General features: G+C 41.4%; 1 protein-coding gene across 1 annotated transcript in view; it reads left to right on the forward strand.

The window, feature by feature from the left end:
* Positions 1-544: 544 nt before the first annotated feature.
* PIK3AP1 (phosphoinositide-3-kinase adaptor protein 1) overlaps positions 545-14,071 on the forward strand; it is a gene marked incomplete at its 5' end in the record, with an annotated part of 114,354 nt that continues 100,827 nt past the window's right edge. The window contains one exon of the mRNA XM_008575364.1: positions 545-961. Within this exon, the coding sequence (XP_008573586.1) occupies positions 545-961 (417 nt within the window). The remainder of the gene's footprint in view (positions 962-14,071) is intronic.

The following is a 14,071-nucleotide window of genomic DNA, read 5'->3' on the forward strand; positions in this document are numbered from 1 at the left end:
TGGGAAAGAACCAGGTTCTGGGGTCCAATCAGTCAGTTCAAGTTCTGACTCTGCTGCTGTGAATCTTGAGCGAGTTACTTAACCTGCCACAACTCAGTTTTCTCATCTTTAAAATGGGCTAATAGTAGTACCTACCTTATAAGGTTACTGTGAAGATTAAATGAGTTTACTAGGCAATGTGCTCAGAAAAGTGCCTGGAACATTGTAAGCTCTATAGAAATGCTTACCGTTGCTATTATTATTGTTATTGTTATTGTAATGATCCCATACTGCATCGGCTGTAGGGGGAAGAGCATGCCACACAGAAGCAATAGCTTCTGCAAGGATTAAAACAGCATGATATGAATGGGCAAAGACAGGGAATCTGGTATGTTTGGAACACAGACTGTAAGTGGGGGAAGAGGTTAGACAGGTATGCTGGAGGCAGACCGGGAAGGGTGGTTGGTGCCAGACCTCTCGTCTGGATGGTATATCTTATGGGTCTGGGGAACCATCTAGAAGGAGCAGGTGTGTTAACATGCTTCCGTGCCTCCTTCTTATCCAGGGGTGCTCGGAAGATGCGACATCCTCATCGTCTACAGCCCGGATGCCGAGGAATGGTGCCAGTACCTGCAGGACCTTTTCCTGTCCAGTCGGCAGGTCCGCAGCCAGAAGATGCTGACTCACAGGCTGGGCCCCGAGGCCTCCTTCTCGGCCAACGACCTGAGCCTGTCCCTCAGTGCCCGCTGCGTGGTGGTGCTGCTGTCCGAGGAGCTGGTGCAGCACTTCTACCGGCCGGCCCTGCTGCCCCTGCTGCAGAGAGCCTTCCACCCACCGCACCGCGTGGTGCGGCTGCTCTGCGGGGTGCGGGGCGGCAAGGAGTTCCTGCGCTTCTTTCCAGACTGGGCCCACTGGCAGGAGCTCACCTGTGATGACGAGCCCGAGACGTATGTGGCAGCTGTGAGGAAGGCCATTTCTGAAGGTAAGTATTTCTTCTGAAGTAAAGATAAGCAAGCCCTAGAAAAATGATGAAGGTCCCAGGCATTTCAGGTGAGACATATTTTACATTAATGCCAGTCATTTATGTTACAAAATGAACAGGGATCTCACTATGTTAGGAGACCTGGTGATATTTATTGGTTTAGAGCAAACTATTTCTGGCGTGAGATAGGGAGAGGCTAGGTCTCCTGGACTGCAGAAGAAGACGACACTAACTCTTGTGGTCTGTGCCGGGGCAAAAGCCTTCTTTCTAAAAATTTCTATGCCTTGGAAGACTCAGGACACAAGCTCCAGCCTAGAAAGCAGTGGAGGTGGGAGGCTGAGATTTAGTTTGCGGGGCTATAGGAACACCACTGCCACCTCCTGCTTGCTTGCCACTTCCATTTTATATCATGTGACTTTAACGTTTTTGTTGGAAAGGCATCACTTTTGGTTTTTTTTGTTTTCTCCTGCTTGCTTGCCACTTCCATTTTATATCATGTGACTTTAACGTTTTTGTTGGAAAGGCGTCACTTTTGTTTTTTTTTGTTTTTTTGTTTTTTTTTTCCTTTTTGTCTTTTTTTTCGTGTCCGGCAACGGATCGCAACCCTCAGTGTCGCGCCCGTACCGGACCGGGACCTGCAACGGGATCGCAACCCTCAGTGTTGCACCCGCACCTCACTCAGCCAGTGAGCGGGAACTGGTCTGTATGTGGGATCCGAACCCTTGGCGGGAGCACCGCTGCGCTCCCAAGCGGCGCACTGTAGCAGTGTGCCACTGGGCCAGTCCGAAAGGCGTCACTTTTGGATAATGTGATTTTAGAGAAACAGCCCTCTTCTTTATTTCCTGCCAGCCTAGCTTCTGTCTTTTGCCCCGTTTCTCCTTTTAAAGGGGGAAAACCCTGATCCTCTCTACCGGGGCTAGTGACTTTGATGGCTCCAGGAAGTGTGACATACACTCTGAGTAACAGTAACGGAAGACATACTCTGGGATGGACACATGTCACAGCTTTTCTTCCGGTTTTTGTTTTCTATTTTTGCTTCACTGTGGTGCTGTGAGTGGGCTGTGAGTTTACCTTCTGTTCTCTTGCCATTTGAGATCTTATATACCTGATGCCAGTAAGGAAGCCTGGAAAATTATGGGCCTGATTTGGCTGTGCCTCAGTTATCCCTGCTGTGACTTGGACATTAATTTGGTTTGTCCACCCCATCCCATCAGATAAACTGAATCAAGAATTTAATAATTCTCAGTGACCTTACAAAGGGAATGTAGCTTCCTAGGTGCTTTATCCCAAGAAGAGGCTGCTCTAAACCTGTAAATATGACCAGATCTCTTAACATAGTGAGATCCCTGTTCATTTTGTAGTATAAATATCTGGTGTTAATGTAAAAGATGACTCACTTGAAATGCCTGGGACGTGGACTAGTAATTTTTCTAGGGTTTGCTTATCTTTACTTTAGAAGGACACAACGATGAAAAAAGCACGTAATTCGTATTTTGTATGGTTGCGCTTCATTGCTTTGAGAGGGTTGTGATCTTCCCAAACTTACAAAGAACTGAGACATAATTGGTTGTTTCTGCAGATGAGTTTATGTCACTGCAGCAATCAATTATGATTTCCTGCGCGGGCCACTGTGACCCTCAAGCAGTCATTCAGAGCTGCATGGATGTATCGGCCCCTAACACTGCATGCTCTAACAGATTGTTCTTTAAGATATTACAGTATTGTTATTTTTGTAATAGATGATCAGCAAGATTCTTTTAATATTGTTTGGTTATATCCAATGATTAGGTGCCTGGATAAATTGATCTCTAATATTTCACTTTTTACTGAGGACTCTGGCTCAGTATGCTTATGAGCCTTTAGTTTCGAGTGTATCAGAAAGAATGAAGTATTTCACAGAGGCGTTTCTGTTCTGAGAGCAAGTAATCTCTCATCAGAAAGAGGATTATTTTAATGGTAGATTGAAAGAAACTGTTTAGTGTGAAATCTCTGCAGTCCACAACCAATGAATATAAGGACAAATGGAATTATAGGAAAGAGAAGAGGAAGAAAGAAGGCTTATAGCCCCAATATAACTTTTTAAAATCTGCTATTAGGCTTGTGATGTGAGAGTTGAGGCATCTGTCTGTGCCAGGATGGCTTGGGTTTGCTTTTTGGGTGTCCCATAGCCATTGCCCTTAGTTGGCCCAGTATGCAGTTCCATGTCTCTAATTTTTATGCTGGACAAACTTTCTTAACAAACCTGACACTCAGAATTTGGCATTGTTGCAAAAAGAGCACTGAACAGGTGTGGGGACACTCTATTAACTGGCTTTGCTTCTCACCAGATACCCAATACTGGCAAGTCATTTTGCCTCTTTGAATTCCAGTTTCCTTCTCTGTAAGAGGAGGACTCAGACCTGATTTAAGACACTTCCCAGCTAATAATCTATGACTCACCAAGGCCAGAAGTGAGTCATAGATGATTTAAAATGTCTTAAACATTTTTGAAGCATCACCTTTTTGCCCCATTTTATACCTGCTTTCACTCCCAGAAAGCTAAGGGCTAAAGCAGTGTTTAAGGACAATACTATCCCTAATTAGATTTCTGATATAATTACGTCCTTAGTTACATTCCCTATAAATTGTGATAGTTTGTCTTTATTTTAATACTCCTCTTGTACACATGAGGTTTTCCTAAGGCACCTCAAAATAAAAGCAAAAAGTAAAATTTTCGTATATCCCACTACCACAAGCTGCCCAGTCCCATGAGAAATAAATACATGAAACTTGTTTCTTTGACTTACTGTGTTTAAAAAAAAATCCCACTAGGAAACATAATGGGTAATTGAAAATGGGGATGCACTAATGGTAGGGACAAATAATTAGGGAGTTATTGATTATTGTAGGGTTATTGAAAGCTACAGGGAGACAAATTCCAGGAAAAGGTTGTTAGTAGTTAGAGCTGTGTAAGGATGGAATAGGTTGCCTTTGGAGCTGATGAGTTCCACGTCACTGCGAGTATGAGAGCGTGTACTGGGGGTGTGTCATAAAGGGACTGAGCTCCATAGGTGGAACATGTGACCTTTACAGCCTTTTAACCATAAAATTCCCTTACATGAAGTCCTTCTTTTCACCAGGAACACATTTCTATTCTGAATTGGTTTTCTTCCTTCACCAGCTCTCTGTGGGGTTTCCAGCTTCCAAATGAATAAATATTGGTCATGTTCCTACTATGACCCCAGCAGTAAATAGCAGGAAAAAAAGACCTCAATTCATAATCTATGTAGCTGTTTGAAATGGTAAAGCTCCAAGCATATTTAAATATATATTTTTTCCTTAACCTCAAGGTACTTTTTGGAAAAAAAAAGGATTATTTAATGAGATATTCACTGAAACCGTTTAAAATTTAGGCTAAAGTTTAGGCCACTTAAAAAGTTTAAAATAAGGCTTAAAGATTGAAAGCTTTGAAGATTAGAGGTGGTAATAGAGAAGGTATTAAATATAAGGTATTAAATCTGAAACTTAGATTAAAGTGACTACGGGTAGTTAATCACACTTCCTTTTGCTGCTGCGTTATCTAAACACATGCTTCTTAAACTTTAATGTGCACAGAAGGACCTGGGGATCTTGTCAATATGCAGACTCTGTAGGTCTGGGTGGGGCCTAAGATTCTACAGTGAGCTTATTAAAAGCTCACTGGTGATGCTGATGCTGCTGGCACAGGGACTCCTGAGTGGCAAGCAAGGGTCTAAGCCCCGTCTCCTTTGTCAGGCCACTGGTTGTGTACTTCTGTTGTGGCTGGCCATTTTTTCGGTCTCTGCTTTTCTAGAAGTGGGGACACCATCACACTAGGGCCGCTCTGGGACACCCATCGGTTTAGGTATAAAGTTAGGCCAGTGTTTGGTGCTTGTGCCATCAAGGTAGAGTTCCTAAGTTCTCTTCCTGTGCCCCTCCCTACTCATAGATTCATGTGCTTGCTCCTGCAGGTTTTAATCTCTCCGTTTTCCAGATGTAAGTGGTCCTGACATTGGGATGGGGGTACTACTGTGATCATGATCCCCACTCTTTCTTCACTTAATAGGTCCCTTGATCATAATTACTATTCCACTAAAAGAGGATTTGGAAGTTTTATTTTATTTCCCATCCCCCCTCTCCAAATTTGTCAGCCACCTTAAAATTGAGCAGATGTTTTTTAGTGTGTTGGAGCAGCCAGTTTATTTCCCATGTTCTTCATCTGTAAAATGATGGGGTTGGACCAGATGATTTGGAAGGCTTCTACCAGCCCCTAGCACTGTAATATATCATTATAAGTTTTCTAAGAAAATGGCAAATTACCCAGAATTCTTTAGCTAATTCAGTTTAATTCCAAAATGTCTGCAGTGATAAATACAGTGCATAGAAGACTGTACTATTATTCTGAATTTTTTGGACTTGATGGATGATTATTTTAAAATAAGGAAGTGAGAAACCCTAGGTTCAGCACAGAAATTATTTCCTCTTTTTACTGGAGCTCTATTCTTTGCTGCAAATCTCACTGGAATACAAAAATAGATCCTGTTATACTGTGTGGGAAAGGACTCAGTGGGTGATACTGAATCTTATTTCGAAAATTTTCATCTCTTTGTGTGTGTGTGTGTGTGTGTGTGTGTGTGTGTGTTCTGAAGGTGAAGGAAAGCACTAAGTCTACTTCTCCCAATATTATTTAGTATTTCAGTGGAGATCTTGTCAGCTTCTTCATTTGCATTATTTTCTCCTTGCATCCCCCATTCCTCACCATGCCCTTTGTGTTTCAGAAGCTCTGATGGTACCCAAAATTATAATGTATTTTTGCCTTTGGTTCCCAAGGGAAAAATTAAGAGGAATATGTCCATATCTGGCCTTTCCTTGTTGATATGAATGCTCTAATCTGAATATTAAACTGTAGTTTAGAAGAAAAACGATAGGGATTTTTAAAATGCTTTTAGCTAACCAGATGGATTCTGAAATCTTTTCTTAAATTTATTTATTTACTTATTTTCCAGTTTTATTTTGAGGTCTAGTTGACAAATAAAGATCTTATATGTTCAAGGTGTACAAAATGATTTGTTATGCATATACATTGTGAAATGATTACCACAAATTAATTAACACATTTATCACCACACATAGTTACCATTTTGTGTGTGTGTATGTGTGTGTAGTGAGAACACAAAGTCTACTCTTAGCAAATTTCAAGGAAGCAATACAGTACTGTGTTATTAACTGTAGTCACTGTGCTGTACATTAGATCCTTGAACTTACTGATCTTATAACTGAAAGGTTGAACCACTTGACCAACATCTCCCAAGCTCCCCTCACCCTCCCCCAGCCCCTGGTAACCATCATTCTATTCTCTGCTTCTATGAGTTCAACTTTTTTAGGTTCCACATGTAAGGGAGATCATATAGTATTTGTCTTTCTGTGTCTGGGTTATTTCACTTAGCATAATGTCCTCCAGGTTCATCTACAGTGTCACGAATGGCAAGATTTCCTTCTTTTTATGGCTGAATAATATTCCATTGTGAAACTTTTCCTACATTTAAAAAAGGAACATTTTTTTTTTCTGAAATAAAGTAATAGATGTTCATCACAATGTTAATAAGAAAATTAAAAAATGCTTGTAGGTTCTTTCTAATTTTCCCTTTTTATAAATAACGTTGCAATAAATCTTCATGCATGTTCCTGCCTAAATCGTTGTGAATCTCTGTTGATTTCTTCCCAATCATCTCTCTGTAGAGCCCCTAGAGATAGGGTCACAGCCCTGCTCTGAGCATCTCCCCGTTGTCCCATTGTAACCTGAATCCATCATCTTCCTCACTGCAGTTTTTGTTGTTGCAGTTTATTTTTTTTTCCCTTTATGCCTGGTTCAATTCATTGTTTACATTTGCAATTTCTCTTGCAAAGATGCTCATATGGAAAACTGCCCGCACCCTTCATCCCCTCATGGAGCAGGTTAATAATAAGATGAATGATTTTTATGGTACTTACTGTGTGTAATGCATTGGGCATTTCATGTGTATGTATTCCCCTACAGCTCTCAGTGACTAGATGGTTTTACTGCCATTTTGCAATGAGAAAACTGAGGTTAAGAGAGGCTAAGTGACTTGTGTAAGGACCGGGGCATCTCACTTTGGAATCTAGGGCCTTTGGGCTCTCTAATGCTTTCCGCTTTGCCTTGCTTTTCCTCTAAGTCTGCCCTCCCCACCCTCCTCTTCTATGCTGAGACAAGGAATGAAGAAGGCTCGTGGAAGAGAAAAGATCAGAGAAAACGAAGCTTCCCTGAGTTGTCCACAGATTCCCAAGTCAGGCTGAGTATTGGCATGGCCCTGCTTCGTTTAAAATATGGGTGCCTGCTCCCCTTTCCAGACCTACTGAACTGGAATCTCTGGGGATTGGTCCTGGGAATATGAATTTCAAAAAGCCTCTGCAGTTGGTTCTGCTGCACAGCCAGGTTTGGGCTCTGCTGCACGTCCGATGTAGGGTCCTTTGGTTTTCGGATTAGAGGAGCTGGCGACAGCTCAGGCCTGTGAGCTGTTGCAGGCAAGTCACAGGGCAGTGGTCCCAAGGGCATACAGCCTGGCCCAGTCACGTCACAGGCAGCAGCCCTTAGAGAGGGGAAGGAAGGCAGACCCTCCCAGCAAAGGGGAAGTCGCTGCACTCTGCTTGGTGTGGTGGCCTCGTGGATGGTAAGTCATGGGTGATTTGGGGGCGTCTGGGGTACCTGGCAGCGACTGAGGGCCGAGTTTGGCCTTGCACCTCTGGAAATTGACTACAGTCTTTCTGTTCTGCCATCCTCCTGCCTGGTGGCTGTGGGTTGTTGGGGGTGCCCTTTCTTTGCTCTGGGGTAGTTCACTCTGCAGTCGGCTCTTCAGGGCTCCTCTGTAAATGCTCTCTGCTGAGGGACATTTTCTTCATAGCTTCCCTTTTGAAATGACCTTTGATTTAGGGAACATGCCTCATGGGATGGTGAAATCCTTCCAGTGTCACTGAAAAGCTTCAGCCTGACCAGGTCATTTGGATTTCCCCTGCCAAGTACCCTGACCACCTCGTGGAACCAGGGACCGTTCACACTCCTAACTGCGCAGCTTACCGCCAACTGCGCCTGGAACAATTAACGAGGACTGATGCCCACAGCAGATTTTGTACCCGTGGAAGATTTCCCCTGAGGCCTCAGAGTCCCCGGGATGACAGATTTCCCACAAAGCTGTGAGTGCCAGGTGGGGTAGTGAGCTTGGCCATCCCTGCTGCTCCATCAGCCACCCAGAGATGGCCTTCTCCTGCCCGTTCACATCAGACTTTCTGTGGTCCCTCAAAGAAAGTATCTGCAAGTCCCTTTGTCAACTGTGCTTGGTGAGCTGCAGTGAAGAGGGAGTAATGAATGCTGCAGTTTCTGCTAGTGTGAGACTCGTTTGCACCTGTCTTGTCTAAGTTTTCTAACATACGTCAGAATGGAAACATCAGATGTGGGAATTTTATTGGTTAATTTCTTACCCTGTTGTTTCAGTATTTTTTTGCATCTTTCTTCTCCTGGGACTATTACTAGAAGAGAATACTAGAACTCAGGAGGGACCTGACATCTGTTTGACCCTTTCAAAACCCTTTTATAGATACTATTTCATTTAAATGTTAATATTATCTCCATTTTAAAGATGATGAAAACAAGGCCCAGACAGAGTCAATGACTTGCCCAAAGTCACACAGCTGCTTTTCCATTAGAGCTGGGATCAGGACGAGGGATTCCTGTCTTATGGCCTTATCTATATAACAGAGCCAGCCTTTCCTCTGGTGATATTTACTGGGCATGTACTGGGTGTTGGGACAAAACAGGGAAAGATACAGTCACCGCCTATAATGGTGTCTTCATTCTAAACCGAGCACTATCCAAAAAATGTATAAAGTGGGCCACATTGCGAGTGAAATGGAAATTTTCCTAGTAGCTTCAGTAAGATAAAAAAATAAAAAGAAGCAGGTGAAATTAATTTTAATAATATGGTTCATTTTACTCAGTATATTTTAAGTATTCTCATTTCAACATATAATCAGTATAAACATTACTGAGATATTTCATGTCTTTTTTTCCCCCTGTATTTGAAATCTAGTGTGTATTTTACAGACAGCACACATTTCAAATGTTCAATATCTACATGTGGCCAGTGGCTAACATATTGGACAGTGCAGCTCCAAAAGAACGTTTACTTTTCAGAGAATTGTAGCGATATAACAGTTAATATTTTAATATACGAAGTGTTAAAAATATGCCTATCCTGTTTTCTTCATTCATTCATTCATTCATTCATTCATTCATTCATTCATTCATTCATCTATTCAGTCAGTCATTCAAAAAGTATTGAACGAGCATTGGCCAGGTGCTGGTGTGCTGTGTACCACGACTTTATCTTTTTCTTTCCTTCCTTCATTCATCTCTTTTTTCTTGTTTTTCTTCCCCACTTCTTCCTTCTTTATCCCTTTCTATATTTTGTCACCTGTTTAGCTATGTTCCCAGGCTCCAGAGTACGGTGTCAGTTGAGACGAAATTAGCTTTGATCTCAACAGGGTTTCTGTCCTTGAAATGATGAGTTTACTATCTGAGCTAGAGAGACTGAGCTCTTGGCAGTCCTCATGAATACACAATCAAACCAGGGTGCTTGTTTGTCCTTCAAAAAGTTACATTTGGGTCATGGCCCAGTTAAATAGATTATTGTTATATCCATGCATCAGAATATCACACAGACTTCAGAAAGAAACAAGTTATTCTCTTTGTACTGATAAGTAAAATCTACCAAGATTTATTAAGGGAAAAAAACCAAGATATAGAAAAGTGTGTATAGTGTAATGTTATTTAGGTATGTTTTTAAAAGGAATATATCTATGGTGGTATATGCATAACTTTTTTCTTGGAAGGATACACAAGAAACTCTTGGTAGTGGCTACCTTTGGGTGGATGAAGAACATTTTGAACTTTTTATTTTATATGTTTCTCCAATGTTTTAATTTTTCCGTGTGCATGTTTTAGCTTCAGTTAGGAATTTTAAAAAGAGAAAAATGATGGAGTCACAGGGATTTTATGGATATGGAGGAGGGTGTTAGGCTTGCACCCAGCTGATCCAAGTAGGTTGAGTTTTGGGTTAAGTTCCTTTGTGCGTACTCCTGGCCTTTTTCCTGGGCCTCATTAGGCTGTCTTTCTGGTAAGGGGAAGTAGCATGGTATTGGTTTGTATTCTTGCTGTAATGTCTGCGCTGTCACTCACTCGGTTGTGCTAATGCCTATAAAGAGGGAAGAGCTACTTATTTCTGAGTCATATTTTTATGCTTGTAGAGAGTCAAATTTGGACTGATGTCTTCTCAGGTTGCTACAATCTTTATGACAAGCAGTAAGAGAATATGGGTATATCTTTCATAGACTGACGCTAACTGGTTGTGCCACCTTAGATAAGTCACTTGGCCACTTTGGATCTCTTTTTGTCCTCTTTAACATGCTGGGGGAGGTGAATACAAGTTGACCTCTCAGACATTTATAGCTACAAAATTCCATGATTCCAGCTATGGGTGATTTTATATACCTTGCATTTCATTGCTGAGTCTCAATCTGGTATTTTTCCCAATCTCATTAAGGTATAATGTATTTATTACAGTTAACAAGTTATCCTTCATAACACAATTTTAAACAAAACCTTAAAGGACATGTTAATAATAGCTTTTTATTTATGGACATTAGCTGAAGTTCAGTCTTTGGAGAATAAAGCATTAAGTTGTCGTCTGTGCAGGATTGAAGGAATGTATGTATTTAACATTCTACATGTACTGTTTATTACGGTCTGTGTGAAGATTTATGCACGTGGGTTCCTAGGAAGATAATGGTTGAAGGGGAAATGGGGGCAAATGTGCATGACAGAATGAGTCTGTTAATTTCCCTATTATTACAGGATGTTTTCACAGCTTTCAATTTAGTTTCCACAAGCCATTCACATGACCAAGAGTATGTCTGAGATGGCCCAGGAAATAGGATATTTAATGCTGAAAATGACTCTTAATCTGTCCATTGGAGAAGTTATTGAAACCACAGTAGGCTTGTCATATGGACTTCTGGGTGGAAATTTTCATGTTTTATTCAGTTTGGTAAAATTTAGATTTAAACAGAGGACAGTTGGTTTTCTAAGACACAGAGAAATGAACAAAATCAGTATTGATAAAAATTGCCTGTTCTATGGAGAAAAAGACACTTGGAGACTTTAAAAAAATGTTTCATTATGTTTATGTTTAACAAAGCAATACTGTACTCATCTCCACTTACTATGTTTAAAGTGTGGTAGGTGCCCAGTAAATAATAGGTGGATGGATAGATTACTGGATGCGTGGGTACATCCATGGGTTGTTATGCATTTTCCTTACTCTTGGGCCCATTTTGAATGTCCCAGTGGGAGAAAAAGACGTCCCTCCCATGAGCATCCTACTTAGGGGATCTAAGGGACACTACTGGTGCCATTTGGATTTTCAGCCATTTCCATGGAGCAGGTTTGTCTTGGGTCACATAGGGTGTTTCTGAACAGAAAAAGACTTTCCAAGTTCATTCAAAGCAAGACAGGGTCTACAGAGCACATCATTTTTCCTGTGTCCATACTTAAAAATGTACCAGATATGACAACCTGTCCCACAAAAGCATCGGGTATGTCATTACAGAAGCTAGTTGACAATTGGAATTGTTAGCTGCTGGGGGTGTGTTTGGTCTGTTGGTAACAGAGATTAAATTGGGCATGTCCATGGGCCGGCCTGGTGCACCGCGTGGGAGTGCGGCGGCGCTCCCGCCGAGGGTTCGGATCCCACATACATACCGGCCGCTCACTGGCTGAGCGAGGTGCGGGTGTGACACCGAGGGTTGCGATCCCGTTGCCGGTCCCGGTCCGGTACGGGCGCGACACTGAGGGTTGGGATCTGTTGCCAGTCACGAAAAAAAACAAAAAGGAAAGAAAAAAAATTGGGCGTGTCCTTTTTTAAAGGAAATCATTGAAGTGAAGAAATCTGTAGAGTTTGGAGAAAACCTGTAGAATTGGCTTAGTCATTTTGGGAATTCCCTGGTACTTTTTCTTCTGGGTTTATGCCTTCTGAATATGTGCATCTTTCCCATAACCTTCACAAGATTAGACCTATTCTAGATTCTTATTTAAAATAATGCTGGTTATACATGAATATTTTGTCTACCAAGTTGCCAGTTTCACAAACAGACTGCTGGCTCTAACATCTGATAACACAGGAAATGGAGGGGGAGGCTGATGATGAAAATGCTCTACTTTTAAATTGGACTAAAATAAGTTTCCTTTTACATGTAAGGCTAATGTTTGAGGCTGTAGCTATGGTTAAAGCTTGCAATAAGATGGGACAGCCATCAAAACTAGCAAGTAGAATAATATTAGTGTTAGCTGTTGACTCTTTTTTGAGCATGTAAAATATAGGGAAGCATTTCTGTTGCAGGATGTGGTACTTTGTATTCCAAAAAAAGCCAATCTGTTACTTTTTCTGACCAGGTTCCCCCTTTCATTTTCTAAAACTTTCTGAATATCATTTCTCAGAGATTTGTCACCAGAGGTCTCCAACTATGATTGTAAAGTACTTTTGTGTTAGCAGTTTTTCAGGAAAAATGTAATACTGAAATAATTGTACAATAATTTGGCAGCCTAAATATTTATTTTATTTTGTAGTTATTTTGAGTCCAGAATCCTCATAGGTTATATAAATTCCTCAAGATTGTTTTGCCCCAATCTTTCCCATGGTCCACGGTGTTCATGTGATTAAAATGTGCCCACATTCTGGGAACAATCTAGCTTTACAGTCTCAGATGGGAAAACTGAGACAGGAAGCCAGTGAGTCAACAAGATGGAGATATAGGGTATTAATATGAGAAAAGGAAACTTTGGGATCATCTGGCCCAACCCCTTTAGTTTAAAATGAACAAAGTGGGATGCAGAGGTTAAATGACTTGCCCAGTGTTACACAGTTAGTGGAATTTATGTTTATATTCAGCAAATATTCATTGAGCTTTCTGGAGTGCCTGCCATAGGTGCAGGCAAGATCCTGAGGAGACCTGATGAAAAAGTCAGATTCAACCCCTGCTGTAGTGGAGTTTGTGTGTCATAGAGGGAGGGGGCATTCAACAGCCAGTTGCCCCATTAATTTCTTAATGCCAGGAGTACCAGTGCTATGAAGAAGTCAGGGAGCTCCCTTTTATTCATAAAGCGGACCTGGGATATCCTGGGGGCCTCTTTGATACTCACTTACAGCATCCGTTAAGGAGAGAATGAGTCCTGAGCATCCATCTTGAAAAATAAAAGAAAAGGCCTGGCTTGTAGTTATGGCAAATGTTGCATGCATGGCTATTTAATGGTATCCTAGAGCCCAGGTTAACCATGGCGTTCAGACAGGGCAGTCGTTTTCTCAGCAGTGATTAGGACTGTCTAAAATTTTAGAGTAGCTTTATTTAAGCACTCTATTTTACAATTATCATTTTGCTTAAGTTTGTAGACATCACTGATACTAATGTGCATATATTAATATGTTCCCACAATTTGCATATTTCCTATTCTAGTTCATCTAAATGTGTGTTGGTTGGAAGGATAGGCTAAAGATTAAGTTGAAAATTAATAAGGATCAATATAAAATTCTGTGCAGGTTCCAAGAAAATAATTGAACAGTTGTACAAAAACAGGATAAAGGGATATATATTTAAGAGTAGCATTTGTAAGATCTGGTGGTTTTAGTTGAAAGCAAGCTAAACATGAGTCAACAGAGCAATGTCACTTCCAAAAAAAGTACATGCCACATGAAGGTTTATGAACACAAGTATTGGTATAGAGAAGAGCTCTTCCTCTACTTTGCATTGGTCGGCTTACCTGGAGAAATGTTTACCATTTCAATGGGAGATTAATCGATGAGAGCACATGCAGATATTCATCTATTCATCCATCATCCACCCATCCACCCACACACCCACCCGCCCCTCCATCCATCCCTCCATCTATCCATCCATCATCTATCCATCTATCAGCCATTCATCCATCCACCCATCCACCCATCCATCCATCCATCCATCCATCCATCCATCCATCCATCCATCCATCCA

The sequence above is a fragment of the Galeopterus variegatus genome, unplaced genomic scaffold (assembly GCF_000696425.1).
Source record: "Galeopterus variegatus unplaced genomic scaffold, G_variegatus-3.0.2 Scaffold1175, whole genome shotgun sequence".
Taxonomy (NCBI): Eukaryota; Metazoa; Chordata; class Mammalia; order Dermoptera; family Cynocephalidae; genus Galeopterus; species Galeopterus variegatus.